The sequence below is a fragment of the Palaemon carinicauda genome, chromosome 40 (assembly GCF_036898095.1).
Source record: "Palaemon carinicauda isolate YSFRI2023 chromosome 40, ASM3689809v2, whole genome shotgun sequence".
NCBI classification, from domain to species: Eukaryota; Metazoa; Arthropoda; class Malacostraca; order Decapoda; family Palaemonidae; genus Palaemon; species Palaemon carinicauda.
The window spans coordinates 42,124,491-42,144,490 of NC_090764.1; the positions used below are offsets into that span (position 1 = coordinate 42,124,491).

The 20,000-nt window shown below is 32.2% G+C and overlaps 1 protein-coding gene across 1 annotated transcript in view; it reads right to left on the reverse strand.

The window, feature by feature from the left end:
• LOC137631899 (transmembrane protease serine 9-like) overlaps positions 1-20,000 on the reverse strand; it is a 48,234-nt gene that overhangs the window by 13,669 nt on the left and 14,565 nt on the right. The window contains exons 4-14 of the mRNA XM_068363904.1: positions 19,304-19,422; positions 18,912-18,947; positions 18,182-18,359; positions 17,175-17,259; positions 16,145-16,242; positions 14,389-14,474; positions 12,873-13,012; positions 12,367-12,490; positions 11,676-11,822; positions 10,406-10,568; positions 7,045-7,146 (exon numbers count right to left, since the gene is read on the reverse strand). Of these exons, the coding sequence (XP_068220005.1) occupies positions 7,045-7,146; positions 10,406-10,568; positions 11,676-11,822; positions 12,367-12,490; positions 12,873-13,012; positions 14,389-14,474; positions 16,145-16,242; positions 17,175-17,259; positions 18,182-18,359; positions 18,912-18,947; positions 19,304-19,422 (1,278 nt within the window). The remainder of the gene's footprint in view (positions 1-7,044; positions 7,147-10,405; positions 10,569-11,675; positions 11,823-12,366; positions 12,491-12,872; positions 13,013-14,388; positions 14,475-16,144; positions 16,243-17,174; positions 17,260-18,181; positions 18,360-18,911; positions 18,948-19,303; positions 19,423-20,000) is intronic.

Below are 20,000 nucleotides of genomic sequence, written 5' to 3' on the forward strand. Positions count from 1 at the left end.
CACATTACTTAGAAACATAATAAATATCTATTAATAGAAAAAAAAGATAAGTACTGCACTTGAATTTTCTTATATCTACGTTCAATTACTGTTGTAATATTATTCGTATGCGTTAATTCCTGCAATCTCCAAAATCTTTGTCTTTTAGAAAACATTCCCTCAGCGTTGGTGTCGTAAGAACGAGCAAAAGGAATGAGCTGTGATATCGGCGGATGATATCCTACCCGAGTCTTCATCATGACGTATTGCTTTATAAAAAAAAAAAATAAATAAATGAAAAAAACGATATGACTTTCGTTCCTATGCCTCTGTAATTAGCTCGATCCACTCGTCTTACGGGTAATCAGAATTTTCATACTGCTCAGGTACCACCATGATTAGCTTTTAGGTAGTTTATTGTCTCCGTCATCAAACTGTGGAATATTCTTCTTTTAGTTTAAAAAAAGATTGTCACACCACTAAATGGTGCCACGAAGAAATGTTTATATGTCTTTGAGGTTTTGGGATAACTGTTAAGAATTTATGTAGTTTTTTTTTTTTTTTTTTTGTTGATTTATATATTTTTCTTAATCTTTAGTTATTGGATTTATGTATTTTTTTTACATTTACTATTGTCACACATAATCTTTTCATTATAATCTTTGGAACTATGCTTACTCTTTAAAAAAAAAAAAAAACTTTGCCTAATTGCTGCTAGGTTAAATATGAAAGATACCACTAATAAAAGAGAGTAAAATTATTATTGTAATTATCTTAATCATAGATATTCTGCTCACGTTTTCAATCAGAGTGAGTGGTGCTTTCATGCTCTCGATTCCTTACGGAATTCTTTCAAAGATGAAAGTTCATCAATAGTCTCATCAGGGTTTTGGTACGAAGTGAGGAAGGAAAAGTTAGGAAAAGGACCTTGATTGAGTCTTTCTATCGTAAATGAATTAACTGAATTAATCCTAAATAAGGGATGATTGATTCAAACGTTTCACTCCTATTTAAGGAGGCTTCAGTGTGTAGTTTATATTGTACTTGCTTCTTTTGAGGTCCAATGTTGACTTTGAGATACACATCTGACGTAGATAGGAAACTCGAATGCTTAAATTCATTTGGAGGAGAGGATCTGCTCTTCCCTTTTATGTAAAAAGAAATTGATGATTACACACAATATGAGTAGTTTAGCAATTGGGGTCACGTTCAGTATGTCTGTGGATCAATCCTAATCTATCACCCACCATTCCATTTATCGTGGGTCTGGAAACATAGACCTTTTAAAACTTTCAGAGAATCTAAAAACGCTAAAGGGATAAAGGTGTGATGTAAAAAATCACCTTACACATTTTCCTCTCTGGGACAAGGCCACCAAAGGGAAACCTTGTTTTTAGCAAGACCTTGAAGATGAAGGCTCTACGTGTACGTCCTACCTTGCTTTTACCAAGTTCAAGCTCAGTGAACTGGTTGAGTAGTAGTAAAAGAACGCTCGACGGTCCTAGGGAGCCCGGCAACTAGCCTAATGCAACTCTTATTAAAATTATTAATTGTTAAGCTACAACCCTAATTGGAAAAAGAGGCTTCAACGGGGAAAATAGCCCAGTGATGAAAAGAAAAAAAGGGAAGATGAAATATTTTAACCATAACGACTCTTTTGATTGATTACACATTTCAGATTTCGGTGGTAAGTTAGTTACACCCCTATGAGAATATATCACACATATACGCACGCGTGCACTCACATTTACACACACACACACACATATATATATATATATATATATATATATATATATATATATATATATATATAGCGCGTGTGTAAGTGTAGGTATGTGTATCCCATCAATTGTTCACTATAGCTACACCCAGGAGGCTACACCTTACCAGTCGAGAATTGGTGCAACTCTAAATCGGAAGTTTTACTGATACCGTGAATCGGTGAAATAGAGTTGACCTTGAAAGTATACTTCGGTTAAGAAATATACTAACGGAGATAATAAAACCTCCAAAGATCGACTCCTTACGGAGGCTTAATCTGTATTTAGGAACGTTGCCATATGTTCCCCTCGTGACATCCGATTTCTGAATGTGGGTCTTCAGATTGCTAGATGAGAGAGTTACAACTACACTACCAGAGAGAGAGAGAGAGAGAGAGAGAGAGAGAGAGAGAGAGAGAGAGAGAGAGAGAGAGAGAGATGTATATCTCCCCTATAAAATAAAGAGCAAGTGTCTAACAATATATATATATATATATATATATATATATATATATATATATATATACATATATATATATATATATATATATATATATATATATATATATATATGTGTGTGTGTGTGTGTGTGTATTCACAGCATGCCTAGAGAAGTTTTATGAATTTAAATTTCTAATTATTTCTTTATTAGGTTTTTGTTTTTTCTGATAATTTTCCTTGATCTTGTTTTATATATATATATATATATATATATATATATATGTGTGTGTGTGTGTGTGTATGTATATATATACTTATATATATGTATATATATATATATATATATATATATATTGAGAGAGAGAGAGAGAGAGAGAGAGAGAGAGAGAGAGAGAGAGAGAGAGAGAGAGAGAGAAGAATTTATCCAAGCATTGCGCCATCATAGAAAATTTGAGAGAGAGAGAGAGAGAGAGAGAGAGAGAGAGAGAGAGAGAGAGAGAGAGAGAGAGAGAGAGAGAGAGAGAGATTTATGCCTTCATTAACAACCGCTCTTGGGAATTTATGGGCACTTTTCAGACTGTCGGAGCCATACAGTCTTCTTGCAAGTGCACAGAACTACATGAATTTCCCCATGCGGGATAAAAATGGTATCCTTAAATCTCAATCTTTATTAACCACATCTTACCACATGACCTTTTACCACATGACTAAAGGTCATGTACATAATCACAACCCAACGTTTTTCTTTTTCTAAATAGACTTGGGTTAATTAAAATTTGGAAATCAAATCGCCTGAAATTACATATAAAAATCAGGCTATATATCAGTTTACTGAGATCGGTGTTAATGCATGGAAATGAGTCGTGGTATGACAATGAAACAATATCCAACGGATTTTTAAGATTTGAGAACAAAGCCCTCAGAAGAATATTGGGAGTTGAATGGGAGGAGAGGATTAGAAATGAAACTATAAGAGAGATTACTCGAGTGGATGAGATCATGATGAGGGGTAGATGGAGATGGTTAGGGCATGCTCTTCACACTCCCCAAGAGAGATTATTTCACCAAACTTTCAACTGGGCTCCACAAGGCTCTAGAAAGACTTTGAAGACCCAAGTCTACTTGGCTGAGGACTACGAAGCGTGAAGTGGGAGATGATGAATGGGGAAGTATTGATTTAAACGCTCAAGATAGACACGACTGACGAAATCTAACAGAGGCCCTTTGCGTCAATAGGCGTAGGAGGAGATGATGATCCTGAGGAGAATTGGATTTCCAAATAACGAGGCTAATCTTAACACTTGCCCTTGTGTGGAGGCGTAGGTGATAACCAACACTGAATATTCTTTATATGCAACAGCTTAGTGGAAGAGCACTGGGTCTATGGCTCAATCCCAGTCTACTGGGAACTAGTGAACCCAGCTGTTTATGGAATAGCATTGGCTAGGGTCAAGAAAAGACTATCGATCTAACAATTTTACTACAATAAACATTTACTTGTTAGTCTTACCACTTTTAAAATGGGAAAATCTTATGAAAAAGGCATAAATGTGCATATAGTGCATATCTATATAATCATGCAAATCGGGAATACTAAGGTAATAGCATATAACGTTTAAAAGTAATGTAATAGCTTAAGTTCCTTGATAAGCACAGGCATCAACGTTAGTATCAGGAGGATTATACCATACTTTTACAATTTAAAAAGCGCCTTATGATGGGCAATATGACAACGTGTGTCCTCTAGAAAATGTGGACTGTAATGATTTGAAAAAAGAAAAAAATCAGTTTATGGCAAATGGTCAGAATAGTATCCCGTTGAATGTATTCATCATAATTACCATTCGTTAAAGTAAATGAAACAAAACAAAGTGACTGGGTTTTGTGAAATTCTTCAATTTAACTATTTACTCTCTCTCTCTCTCTCTCTCTCTCTCTCTCTCTCTCTCTCTCTCTCTCTCTCTCTCTCTCTCTCTCTCTCTCTCTCTCTCTCTCTAATGTTTATTAATCTTCTTCCCCATCGTTATCCCTACATCCAGGGGTCGGTTGCCTGATGCGCCCTCTTCAATGCCTTCTATCAAAAGCACCATCTTCCAGCAAACCTCTTCTCTCCATATCATCCTTAACTTTATCTCGCCATCTAATTATCTACCTCCCTCTTGATCTCTTCCTTCTAACAGGTTCCTCCCAAGCCCTCTTCACTCCCTCCCCCGCCATCCATCCTCAACACGTGCCCACACCATCTCAGTAGTGACAATCTTATCTCTGTAATCTTTACTTCACCTGTCATTCTCTATTTCATCATTTTCCTATCTTTCAAGCAATCTCATCTCTGTTCTCTCATGCTTTGCTTCCTCTTTTCGTCCTAAAGCCCATGTTTCCGATCCATATGTTAATACTGGTCTTATTACTGAGCTAGTAATGGTAGTAGGTTGGCCAGGGCACCAGCCGCCCGTTGAGATAGGGGGTCCTTTGACTGGGCAGACAGTACTACATTGGATCCTTATCTCTGGTTACGGTTCTTTCCCTTTGCCTACATAGACACCGAATAGTCTGGACTATTCTTTACATATTCTCCTCTGTCCTCATAAACCTGACAACACTGAGATTACCAAACAATTCTTCTTCACCCAAGGAGTTAACTACGGCAATGTAATTGTTCAGTGGCTACTTTCCCCTTGGTAAGGGTAGAAGAGACTCTTTAGCTATGGTAAGCAGCTCTTCTAGGAGAAGGACACTCCAAAATCAAACCATTGTTCTCTAGTCTTGGGTAGTGCTATAGCCTCTGTACCATGGTACTCCACTGTCTTAGGTCAGAGTTCTCTTGCTTGAGAGTACACTCGGGTACACTGTTCTATCTACATTAGTTTCTCTTCCTCTTGTTTTGTTGAAGTTTTTATTGTTTATATAGGAAATATTTATTTTAATGTTGTTACTATTCTTAAAATATTTTATTTTTCCTTGTTTCCATTCCTCACTGGGTTATTTTCCCTGTTGGGGTCCTTGGGCTTATAGCATCCTGCTTTTCCAACTAGGGTTGTAGCTTAGCATTTGATAATAATAATAATATAGATCTTGACCTTGATTGACATTTTTTTTCACATACCACAGCTGCTACCTCCCTCCACTTACCTCATGCTGCTTTTATTCTATTCTCAACTTCAGCCTCACATCCTCCCTCCTGATTTATAGTAGATCCCAAGTATCTAAATTGTTCTACCTGTTTTAAAACTTCTCAACTTTCATGTATGGCTATCCTGTCCCTACCTTCCTTACTGCTCACCATAGCTTCAGTCTTATCCACATTTACTCTCAAGCCACCCCATTCCAAAGTCTCCTGCCACTCTACCATCCTTTTCTGTAATAACCTAATCATCTGCTTATAGCATCTCCCACAACTCTTCATTTCTGATCCCTTCACTTACATCCAAGAACAACACAAATAAAGACAAGCTTAATGCTGACCCCTGGTGTAATCCAACACTAACTAACTTCAAAAGTTTCTGTTTTCCAACAACTGTTATTACTTTTTTCCTTGTTCTTTTGTATATCATCTCTACTATTCTAACCAACCAACTTCTCGGGGACTTTTCTCTTCCTCAAGCACCAACATCACTTTTCTTGGTATTTTATCACAAGCTTTCACTAATTCTACAAAAGCACAGAAGAGCTTCTGGTTTCCCTTGAGTCTCTTTTCCTGTATATTAATAGTAACTGCTAATTTTAAACAATCATAAGTCTAGTAAAATTGGATTTTGCCTCGCTTTTTATTATCATGATAGAAACATCTAAGATTTGTAAAGTAGGATATTTATAAATACAAGGCTTGGAGGTACGTATGAAGTATAAATGGACTAAATGAATGTTTTCATAACATCAATAGCATTTTGATTCCAAATCATCTGTTTTTCACCGTCGATAACTTTTTTAACACCAGTTTAAAGGGATCAATCACAAATTCAATTTGGTAAAAACTTGGCCTTCTCGGGGTCTTCAACTTCATATTTCTCGAGATTTTATAAACTTCTTTCAGATTTTGTAAAGGTAACTATTACAACCTATATTACGTTATTCGTGACAAGTGGATATACATATGATGAAAAATGTATTCTATTCATACCGTATGCATACTAACGTATGTGAAGTTATAAAGGCATGAAGAGATTGTACAAATATAAGGCGATCACTTCACAACAAAAGTTAACTTTAGCAAGTTTAATTTTAGAACTGCTAAATTATACCAAACTATAAAAAAAACAGAAGCTGTCCATTGTTATCGATATATTCTTTCTTATTGCATTGGTTTATATTTTCCTGTTCAACTTTTTTCTAATCTCTTTTGTCTCAAGTAAAAGCCACGGATCTGTTGTTTCACTAGCTGAACGAGACTAAAGAAAGATGTTAACATAAACGTTTTAAGAATCTTTTTTTAAGATGTTTGAATCTAAGAAGATAAATATGAGGACGGAAGAACCGGAAACATATCCAAGATAAAACAACAATGATGATAGCAAAATAAGTTCGACATTGCCACTCCTTAGGTATCTGCATACGGTTGACTTTTTCAAGATCAGATAAAGAAAGTAATAATTGGCCAGAGGAGACTATTAACAATACTTTCTATTGCTTAATCTACAAAAAATATCTGTTGTTAGGTTTTATCTGAAAAGTAAACTAAAAAAAAGAAGTTTGAAAAATAGTATATCTATATCAATTTATATCACTTTTAAATTACACCTAGACCTAAAAATTGACCTATTCTATTACCCAAGTTGACATAAGCCTCAAATAAGAAAACAAAAGAATATCAAAGATCATAAAGAGTGACGCCACAATTATTCATCGCTGTTCTTTTACTCACGAATCAATGGGGATCCGAGCTGACACGGGCGTTTTACTGCTGCTGGGGGAAGTATGATGACCACCTACGAGTACTTCCACTCTCCACTCGTAATCTTGAATCCTGGAAGATGTATCAGAGGCTTAAGGTTTTATATTATCATTGTTATTATTAGCCAAGCTACAACCCTAGTTGGTAAAGTTGTATGTTCTAAGGAGTTGGACCACTGCTGAAAGAAAATGGAGATAACACGAATAAATTATCTATGAGAAGAAATAATAAGAAGAAATAAGGAACATCTTAAGATCAGCAACCATGTTAGAATAGATAATTTACGTAATCTATGAAACGAGACACAAGTTAACTTGTTCATAAGAAAAACATTTACAAGTTTGAACTCTTTATGTTTCAACGATTCAACCGGAAAATTAGGAAAATCATTCCATAAACTGGTCACAGTTGGAATAAAAATTCTGGAATAATGTGTAGTATTATTTTCCTTCTATATAAAGACCAATATCAATTTCATATTAATGCAGCCACAAGTTGAGAGTTTTAAATCAAAGTTTTCGCTTTCATATTTAGCCGTTCAAAAATCTTGGACGGTCATTTTTCCTCAATTGTGTGAATATTATTTCTTGAGCAAATGATTGATAATTGGCTTTCAATGGAAGACCTGTCTTGCCCTTTTATAATAATAATAATAATAATAATAATAATAATAATAATAATAATAATAATAATAATAATAATAATAATAATAATAACAACTTCAACAACGAGATTTTCTGGTCTTCAAAGACTCCACCTGAGAGACAGAATTCCATTTTGAAATTAATTTTCGATCATTATCATAACAAAATATGTTTCCTGTCGATATGAATTGCCATAAAGAAATTGTCACCAATGAAACCGCACAAGGAAATTGTACCGTGACCGCTTTCACTTCAAATAGAAAATGGGCTGTCGGAAGACAACTCAGCAAAGCTAAAACCTCCCTTTACCCACTCTCTCTCTCTCTCTCTCTCTCTCTCTCTCTCTCTCTCTCTCTCTCTCTCTCTCTCTCTCTCTCTCTCTCTCTCTCACACACACACATACACACAAACACACGCGCACCCCTATATATATATATATATATATATATATATATATATATATATATATATATATATATATATATACATATATATATAAATATATATATATATATATATATATATATATATACGTAAATATATACATATATATATATATATACATATATATGTGTGTGTGTGTGTGTGAGTGTGTGTGTGTATGTGTGTGTGTCTGTGTGTGTGTGTGTGTGTGTGCGTGATGTCACACAACTTGAGAAAAGGTCAAGAAGTTGGGGAAATACACTTTAAAACGAATTCTATTAAATATTAATCAGGAAGAAGAGTGATTATTGCAAATCATTGGTAATGAAAGTAACCCGAGATCTGAGCTATAGCTTTAAATCTTAAAATAACAATAACATTCATGGAAGTTAAGTAAAGATTGTTACAAATCAAATAACAAAACCTTGAAATTAGCTTTTAGAAACCTATGTGAAGAAATAGGATAATTAGGGTAACAGATTTCTATCGTTAGCATCCGGCATTAGGTTTCCAAAGCCGCTGAGAATTTGAAAGCTGCGAGTGGGATGTTATTGGAGATTGTAATTCTAGTCATTCATTGCCTTGCAAAATAGTTATGTGTTGGAGTCTTCTGTCCTTGGCTTACATTTAATGATATCTCTTATTGGAAAATTTGATAATCAATTAGACTTCTGTTACGCGGCCTGTATCTTGGAGAATTACTTTCATGATTAATTATCAAAATTAAAATCCCTCTGTAGTTGAAATTAAATTGACGAAAATTACTTATTTTGCAATACAGTAGCATGAAAAACTGATTTAAAACATAATATTCTATATATAATAAAGAGCAAGCGTTTGGCTGTATAAATATAGTATACACACATATATGCATATATATACATACATATATATATATATATATATATATATATATATATATATATATATATATGTATATATATACATATATATGTATATATATACATATATATATGTATATATATATATATATATATATATATATATATATATATATATATATATATATATGTGTGTGTGTGTGTGTGTGTGTGTGTGGGTGTGTGTGTGTGTATGCGTATTTCCTATCACGCTGAGCGGCAACTATTCGGAGAGCACAGTTTCCCACAAATTGCTCAAACTGCCGTGTAGTAGTTAGAAAAGGGGAAGGTGTGGGAGGGGTTGAATTTGCGTATATGCGCGTATGTCCACAACTATCTAAATGTTTAGCTGTCTTTTTTGACGGGTCATGTACACTAGTAGAAAATGCCACCCGTGAACAAATTAAAAGATAAAAGACTGGCACTTGCGAAACTAGGAAAGAGCAGAGGAAGGTGGCGTGACGGAAAATAGATTTCGGTTTTAAAAGCATTTCCATTTTCCCTCTTCCCCACACTGCTTTTAATTGTTTTTTTTTTCCTATCACTGCTATGTTTTTACTTCAACTTTCTTTCAACGGTGGAGATTCATAACTATTTTCTTTATCATTGGTAATATTAGTGACTACTGTAAACACATAAAAAGTGCAAAATAAATTTAGTTACTTGGAAAATATTTTCAGTACACAGGTAACTGGCAAAACTGTAACTTCCATAAAGAATTAAAAGAAATAATAACAATAACAATTAGTGACTACTGTAAACACATAAACAATGCAAAATAAATTTAGTTACTTGGAAAACATTTTCAGTACACAGGTAACTGGCAAAACTGTAACTTCCATAAAGAATTTAAAAAAAAAATAATAACAATAACAACTGCAACAAATGCAATAATAATAATAATAATAATAATGATAATAATAATAATAATAATAATAATAATAATAATAATAATAACTAACAATTTGTCTTCTTTCTAGTTGTTTGTACTAAGGACTGATGCAAGATCATTCATGTTTCTTCCCATATGTTTATCAACAGCCCATAAGAAATTGTGACTTGTCTGTTCTACACTAATGTAAAAAAAATCGTTTAAAAGAGTAAAGGGGTAAAATGTTCAAGAGAAATGTCAAAATATAATGATAGGATCATATCCAAGCTATGAAATGAAAAATGAAGTGGATGTTATAATTCAATATATCATACGTTCAAGCTACAACGCAAAAATAGGTGGTGAAACTTTAACAACACATCAATTGAATATCAATCGTTAGGCAAAAGATAATGATGATTCAATTTTATATTGACATATTTTTGCCTAAGAATCCACCAGATGAAATGTGGATACACATAGTGAAAAGGTAGAATACTGATAGCACTAACGCTTTTGTGCAATGAGCAGCAGTGAGAACATGTTGACGTCCGATGATGGAGGCACCACAGAAAGGGTTAACTCCACCAACACGCACCAGTCCTGCTTGCCAAGGGTACTCGTTAACGTCCGCTTCAACTCCTCCAACGATACGTTTATAAATTCGCCCGCACTCTAGATATATGTGAATTGAGAAACAAATTGTTAAAACGGTTAAACCTGGTAATAAATATGATATACATATTTTCTTTCGCTTAAGAATTAAATGTTGTACTCCAAGATCTAAATGCCCGTTTCTTCAGGATAACTTAACAGACAGCAACACACATAGCTTTAGGTTTTATTAGGGACTTTCCCCTCCAAGGTCTCAAAGCTGTTTGCTATCACGATTGCTGCGATTTTAATAACAAATCATTGGGTATAACTCTTGCCAAGAGTTGTACCTAGTGAAATCGTGAAGATGCAAAGCTTCATATAAATATATATATATATATATATATATATATATATATATATATATATATATATATATATATATATATACTGTATATATATATAGAAATAGATTATACCCAAATACTGATCATGATAAAAAAATGTCAGTCTAAAATCATGAAAAAATATAACACTTTATATCACTATTCTCCGAGGTTATATTAATATAGAATATCAATTCTATGTTTTGTAGTTTTGTAGTTTTGTAGCTAAATAAACTTTTAATTAGAAAAACCATTCATGGTGATATTTTTCTTTTCAACTGCTCAAAATCATTAGTATTATTCAGCGGACGTCATATATTATTGTTTTTATTATCATTATTACTTTCACTTATTAGAAAGGGTCGTCTCTTACGCCAAAGCTTTACATATACTGTATGAAGTGAGACCAGATAACCAGACCGCAAACTAAACTAATCTTGACTTGAAGGTCATTTCCCTGCTTTCCCTTTAACCACTGAAGCTGCTGCGAAACCAGACTGGAATCAAATCATCATCTGTTTAAACGTAGACATTCCAGAACCCTCATTACAAAGAGTCCTGGAATTTGTCGAGAGATATACTTCGTAAAAGCTGAATTTCGAATTCAGAGACAACTGAGGTTATAAGAAAGTAAAGGTAAATAATTTAAAGTTAACTAAAAGTAAATAGGAAAGTCTCTAGCTCAGTCAGATCTCTCTGTTCCAAATTTATTGAAGAAATTTATTTTAATTAAATAAGAAAATAAAAAATGTTATCAATTCGTTTTCCCTTTTCACCTTAGAATAAGGTTTGTTCGACTTACGACATTTCCTGTGCGGTTGAGTGACGGATGTTGTGGTTGATGTTGTAGTCGATGTTGTTGCTGTTACAAGTGGTGGTTTAGGACTCGTTACACTCGACGCATCGCAATTAGATTTGTCAATAAAGCCTCTTATCCACGGAAGGAATTCTGGGAGATGGAAGACAGAGATAATGAGTCATTGTGAAAGTAAAGTGGTTGTATAATAAGTAATACACAAAATATCTATTAAATTAGACGATAGATATTAATAGAATATATAAATTAATCGTTTTCGCCAGTCTTGCAATTAGTCAGAACAATGTTCATCCCAGTTCTGTATAGAATTCAAATTTAATTACTTGATATTCTGAATGATGCCTGCTAAAACATGTGGAGACTTTTTGTTTCTAGCTTTGCATTCAACCAATATCAATGGAAATTTTACATACACACACACACGCACGCACATGAATATATATATATATATATATATATATATATATATATATATATATATATATATATATATATATATATATATAAATATATGTATATATATATGTATGTATATATATACATATATATATATATATATATATGTATATATATATATATATATATATATATATATATATATATATATATATATATATATATATATATACATATATATGATATATAAGATCCACAACTGCTTTCTTATAATGCTTACTTTGAATAGATGCGTAGACCCCCGGGAATCCAGGACGACCACAGCCAGGTCCCCAGGACACAACTCCAAGGATTTTCCATTTGCCGCTTGGTGCCAGCCATACTAAACCCCCTCCGCTGTCACCCTATACAGTAGATAATGACAGAGGATTTATCTCTATTTACAAAAAAAAAAATATATATATATATAATAATAATAAATAAACAATAAACTCCACAATATTCTTATGCTGCTATTTTAATTTCTAGGCGTACAATAATTACTGGAAATAAAAAGATGATTAAAATTTGTAGGAAAAGCTAATAATAATAATAATAATAATAACAATGATAATAATAATAATAATAATAATAATAATAATAATAATAATAATAATAATAATAATGATAATACTAATACAGTAATTGAAATAGGAAAATTCATAGTGTATAAACTAAAAATCTATTCACGAGGAAAGGCCTAATATTAATGCTTGTTCATTACTCATTATAATTTCTTTAGTTCACCTTGCATGCATCCTTCATTCCTCCTCCAGCGCACGTCATGGAAGTATACAAATTATCACCGTAGATTTTCTTGCATTCTTTGAAAGACACTGTCTGTATCTCCGCTTCATGGAGGACAGTCGACGGGCGTCCATCTAGAACTGGAATAGATTTATCGTTTCAGTATGCAAATGAAGTTATTACATTGCAATTGAACATTTCTGTACTGAAAGTTCCATGGACGTTATAGAGCTTTCGTAATGCATTTAATGATGATAAATGTTATATTCATGCATATTCATGTATAACCACATACTTGTGTGGTATTGTAATTAGTCTAATTGCTATATTTTCTATTATTCAGTGCTAAAGCAAGTAAAATGCAAGTTATAGGATTTTATTCATTAGTTATTATAACAGCTTGGTTCAAGCATTCTTGATCTCACTCCGATATTCAATTTCAACTGCTTATGCTTAAGTGGAATTTGGTTCGGATACAAATTGGGATCGATTGACAACGAAAGGAAAATTATTGGCTTTATAGAGTTGAGTCTTTAATAATAGATATACTATATACTGAGAAGAAAATGTAAAACCTATTTTTTTCAGAAAATTACTTGAATATGTAACGATTTTATTTATAAGTTACGAGCTTTTCTCTAATAAATGTTAAGATAGAAATATAAATATTATGAAATCATTGTAAAGGTCAACCACTGTATAAGTTTCTCAATTAAAAAAAAAAAAAAAAAAAAACTTATGCTTAACGGTAGAATCGCATTAGATAAATGAAGAATGGGCACACTTGTGACTCCACAAAAAATCACTATTGACATCAACTTCTGCTGGAGACAAACACCGTCTTTGACTTTAGTTATGTAACGTAGATAACGTGTTTATAAATAACGGAAATATCTGCTTTCGACACAAGCTTATTTGTTGCTAATAGATAGGGATTAAATGAATATCGCTTTAATCATAGATAACATTATCAATTCTTCACACCACGGGATGATAATGAAAGTTTCATGAGGTATATATATATATATATATATATATATATATATATATATATATATATATATATATATATATATATATATATACATATATATATACAGTATATATACAGTATATATATATGTATATATATACTATATATATACTGTATATATATATATATATATATATATATATATATATATATATATATATATATATATATATATATAAGTGAATTCATGCGTGTATGTGTAGAGGTTTTCTGTTACATATATGTATATGTTACTGATACTTGAAGATATATGAGTGTACTGTATACCAAGGCTTCCATGGCAGGTATGAGATTCATAATCTTAATCATAATCATTCCAGCCTCGTAAGACTTACACAGATAAAATTGTGCAGTTACTAACCACGAACTGCATCTTATGATTTTTAAGAGAAAATATGGTTTGTAAAATGTTCTTCATGAAATGAAATCACATATTTTGCCAAATGAATGGTAAACCTTCCATGTTATTAACAGATACATTACCTTCCTGGAGAAGTCCCCATCCCGCTACCGTAACATCCACGCCATCATGAACTACGTCTAATGTTGGTAGACAGATGGGACCTACTCTGAAATGATAATAGTTAAATTAATATTTAATGGCGAGAAAACTAATGTGTAGATGCACCTCATATTCATGACAGTTAGATACATGATTACATATATATTCTAATCTAGTCTTAATTTTATATGGAACTTGAAGTTTTTTTTTCATATTTAGATAAAATGTCACTCCATACAATGGTCCGAAATATTGTTTTTTTTTTCTGAAATTATTATTGATGTTGCATCACCTTGTAAAATCTATTTTTCCAACAGTCTTTCTTGTGATTTATTACAGAAATTATGAATCCTTCTTACGTAAGAAGGACCACAGTTTGTATCTTGTAGCTGAGTAATGGTATGTATGCATATGTTTTTATTGGCATTGTTTTTTTTTTCTTTTTTTTATCACATCTATTATAATAGACCTAGTTGATTAATTTTCCTTTTTTAAAAAAGAAAATAAAAGATGAATGAAGGTAGGAAGGATAGCCAAAAGAAGCCTCAAAGGTGATGTACAGTAGATTTAGATTGCCCAAGGAGGCAAAAGTTTGACTGTATTTCTGAGCCAAGTATTCTCTAAGTGAGTTGAGTTCACTGGTCATTTGAGAACTGAGGTAAATGACCGAGACTGTTGATCAGGATTCCTTCATATGTTGAATAAGTTTCGGAGTGTTGTGTTGGTTTGACTATGCATAGATAATGGCCATTTGGTAAAAATAAATTCACTTTGGAAACCCTACAAAAAGGGTATACTTAGTACTGGTTATAAGGGGCATCAGTGTCCCATATCATATGTAGAGCAAAAATGCCCTTGGATAAAAGGTCTTGCTATGCGTAAAATAAATGGTCAACCATTAAGAATACCACTTGGTATTAGATGCTTGGTATAGGTCGCTTTGACAACCGCAATAAAAATTGAACTTAAGCGTTAGTCAAAAGTTACTTAAATAAAAATTATATAGTAATAGAGAGATGTGTATACATATACCTTAGTGAATGTATACACTTATACATAGATTTATATTAAGTTGTATGCATCACTTACATACATACAGATATACTGTACGTGTGGAAACGTTTATATAGATACTGTACTCTAACACAGATTATATATATATATATATATATATATATATATATATATATATATATATATATATATATATATATATATATATATATATATATAATGTGTGTGTATGTGTGTGTATGTTATATATGGATGTGTCTTTTATACACTCTTATACACACACACATGCACACACACACACACACACACACACACACATATATATATATATATATATATATATATATATATATATATATATATATATGTATGTATGCATATATATGTGTGTATCACGTATGTGCGTGCATTTGTATGTATGTATCTATGTATGAAGATGCTAAGAATGGGAGAGATTCAAGAAATGCCTTATAGGCTGGATGTATTACTTAACAGAGGAAAAATATGGGTAATAATAAAACAGAGAAAATCTAGGAGGTATCTAGAAGCACAATCCAAAAAAAAACTGTAAATAAAGCGAGGGAATTAACAAGGTGAGGAATTAATCTAGTAACAGCAACAGGTTCATAACCTTTTTATTCCTCATTTTTGGTTCATCTTAAAAGAGTAATTTTCTGAATATTTTTACTCTTTTTAACTTAAAATATAACCGGAAGTTCTTACTTCTCTGAAATAGTCACAGGATATGCCAGGTGCAACAGAGCGATGTCATTATTCAGGGTATCATTGTCGTAGTCTTGATGGATGTGTAAGGCAGCAATCTGAGTGAAATAAATATAAATTTATATATATATATATATATATATATATATATAAATATATATATATATATATATATATATATATATATGTATATATATATATATATATATATATATATATATATATATATATATATATATATATATATATATATATAGCGCATAAGAACGTGTGAGTCCTTTTGAAGATGCCGTACAGACAAAACTAGTCTGAATTCACTCATTATATTATTTTTTCCCAAAAACACACACATACAGTATATATTCTACTTTAAGAAATTTTACCTAGAAGAGGATAACTCCGGAAAAAAGAGCACAATAGTTACTGCAATTGATTATTGAATCGAAGATACACTCTAAATGCGCAGAACTTCAATAGTATTAATCTTGGATGCAAGGTCCTTTCTTGCTTGCAGTCTCGCATTTTTTATATATTGAGGCTCCTCCTTTCCAAAACATCTCCCACTTTCTAGATCCTGCCTCCACCCTGCCTCTAAACAGCTTTTACCATCCTATAATTCCCCGTTCTTTTCACATAACCATTTCATCTCAAAACATTCAAATACATAATTTTATCTATGCTGACATTTACCACTTAATTTTGATCACTAGTTTGTAGAGCTTTTATTAACTATTCTCAATCGACCCTGTATCTTCTGTAATAATAGACAATTCTGCAACTTATTTACAACTCCTCTCCTTTTCTAAATATTGATTTTACTTCCATTCTCTTTTATCTTTTATTCACTGTCCTTCCATCCATAATAGCTTAATATTTATTCTAAGAAGTGAGAATATGAAATGAATGGGACTACCAATATTTCTTAGGATACTTTATCAAAAGAAAATACACCATCCTTACTTTTTTGACCTGTAAAAGTTTTTCAATCTCATTCAGAGCTTAACTATCTTAATATCATAACATTACGTACCTTCCGTCTTTGCTGAAAAGCTGTTGGTTTATCTAAGTCAAATGCACCGAGAATGATATCAACATCGGCATCTTCCGCTATTATACTGAAAGTAGAATACAAATTATTGGCCTTTATAATGCAAGTAAGATTTCTATTAAAGCTATATCTTGATGATCCGGTTCAGCAGAACTTCGGTGACCAATTGTCATTGCTCTGGGGTATCTTAGACACCAGCAAAGGTTTAAAAAATTAGTTTTATAGTCAAACTGTTCCTTCATCTTGTAACCATTTTAAACCCTTTTCATTATACTTCGAGATGTTCTTTCCTTAAACATGATATCTGATTTTGATAATTTATATGTACTTGAGCCCCACTCCTTAGTAAAGTTCAGCCATTCTAAGACATTTTAAATATGTCCAAGTCTCCTATTGGATTCAGTACGAAGGCCCAAAGTGAAGGCAAACTTATACCATTACTTAGTTCAACCCTGAGGGAAAAGGGATAGGTAACCTTGATAAAAATTATCATCACAGTGCTTGAAAGATAAAAACACTACAGGAACATTGGGAATTCTATGTAGACTGAGAATAACAAAGCTTGACAAGAGAGAAAAAAGAGAAAGAGGATCTAAAGAAAAGGGAAGCGCTTTGTCATCAACGGGAATATGTAATTTTTGATTAGTCCATTCTAGAAGGGAACAAAAGAAAAAAATCACCAAATATATAAAAAAAAACATCTTTTATTAAATATAAATATCTAGAAAAAAATACGTAGCGACTTAGAAATAAAAATAAGAATTTTCAGAAGTATCAAATATGATTTTCCACCTCCTAAGATAAACTTGAAATGATATGTTAATAAATAATTTTCATTAAAAACCTCGGAAGGAAATTGGAAATTATCTTCGTATTTTATCTATTTTTTCCTTTTGTAATGTTACGGAATTAACTTCACAACTTAAATTATTCAGAAACCAAAAATTAACAAGTTTATAATAGATAAGAAAAACCCCTTCAAACCTCACAGGGCGGCGCAGTGACCAGCCGTGACAGCCCAGTTGGGGTGGATGAGAGTGGCGCCGCAGAAGACGTCGTGCGTTCCCATTGGCACGAGCCCTCCCACCCAAGGCCACCGACCAGCTGCAGAGATCGTTCCCCCTACGATACGCTCTTGCGGAGGAGGTCCTAATCCACACCCGAAATCTGTGGACACCATTTTATTAGGACAACGACTTTGATTGATTGGTATTTACAACTGGCATTACAACAGAATTATCAATGAAAGCTGGAGAAAACGAAGCTGTGAGTTTAATCACCACGCAAATAGCGACTCAATTAAAATATTTTTTTAATATGACTGATGACAATATTGCAGTAATATTAGTTAATAACTCTGAAGTAAGTAGCCCTACTTGACAAAATATAACGATATGACGCCAGTTAGCTTATCAAATATATATATATATATATATATATATATATATATATATATATATATATATATATATATATATATATGTATATATATATTGTATATATACATATATATATGTATATATATTGTATATATACATATATACACACACACACACATATATATATACAGTATATATATATATATATATATATATATATATATATATATATATATATATATATATATATAAAATCCGTATTCTATAATTCAAAGACCTAAAACATGGACCTAGATCGTGATCCTAACTAATCAATATCGAACAAAGAAGTAATACGAACCACACGCAGGTAAGCCTCCCGTAATGATTTCTTGTTCTGTAGAAGAAAGAAAAAGTTATTCCTGAAAAATTATCACACTCTCATCACATTATCTAATATAACATATTCAGAATCGCAAAAAACAAAGAACAATTTATATTTTAAGATTTTAACGTTGTTACAGATCTCGAAATGTTTTATATTTTGTGTTCATTACTTATTTAGTTTATTTGCGCTTTCCTTGTTTCTTTTCCTCACTGGGCAGCTTTCCCTGTTGGAGCCCTAGGGCTTGTAGTATTCTGCTTTTCCTAATGGGTTTGTAACTTGCCTAATAATAATAACAATACTACTACTACTACTAATACTGCTACTACTACTACTACTACTAATAATAATAATAATAATGAACTCACTTGTTGAAACAGCTTGGACGGAGCACAAGAAACCCGGAGATCTAGCTCGCAAGCGGAGAGTCAGAGCAAAGGAGTTTCCTTTAATTACCACATCTTTGGGACCATCGCTTCCTCGATACCTGTTATGAGAAGTGCTACTTATGAATGACGTCATCAAATGAGTTTCCATCTAGTGAAGAGAAGTTGTTTCAAACTTCAAGTCAGTTATTGGTAAAACAGATTCAGACGCTAGGATAAGTGGAAGCAGGTTATTAATTACGTCAGCCAAGGAGGTAATAAAAGGACCTGCTTTTATTTATTTATTTATTTAACTGTTTGTTTGTCTATAAGTAGGATTACGAAAAAACTTCTTGCCGTGTTTTCATCTAATTTTAATAACGGATAGATATTATTCTCCGGAAGAACCAATTAAATTTTGAAGGTGATCCAGAACAAGATCACAATTCTTGTTATTACTATTATTATACAGTAGATTCATTCATGGTCAACATAATGAAAAAGGGAAAACCTGGTCCGTAGACTTGAGTGAAATGTTGTCAATCTTAAATTGGTAGAGGTCTGAAAACACTAATTGCTCTTTGTTTCCTTTTAGTTTCATGAAGGATAGTATAATATTTGACTTGGCCCTTTGAAAGCAATGCATAATCAATTATATTCCTGCTGAATATACTAATGCAAAAGCCGATGGGATGGGCAA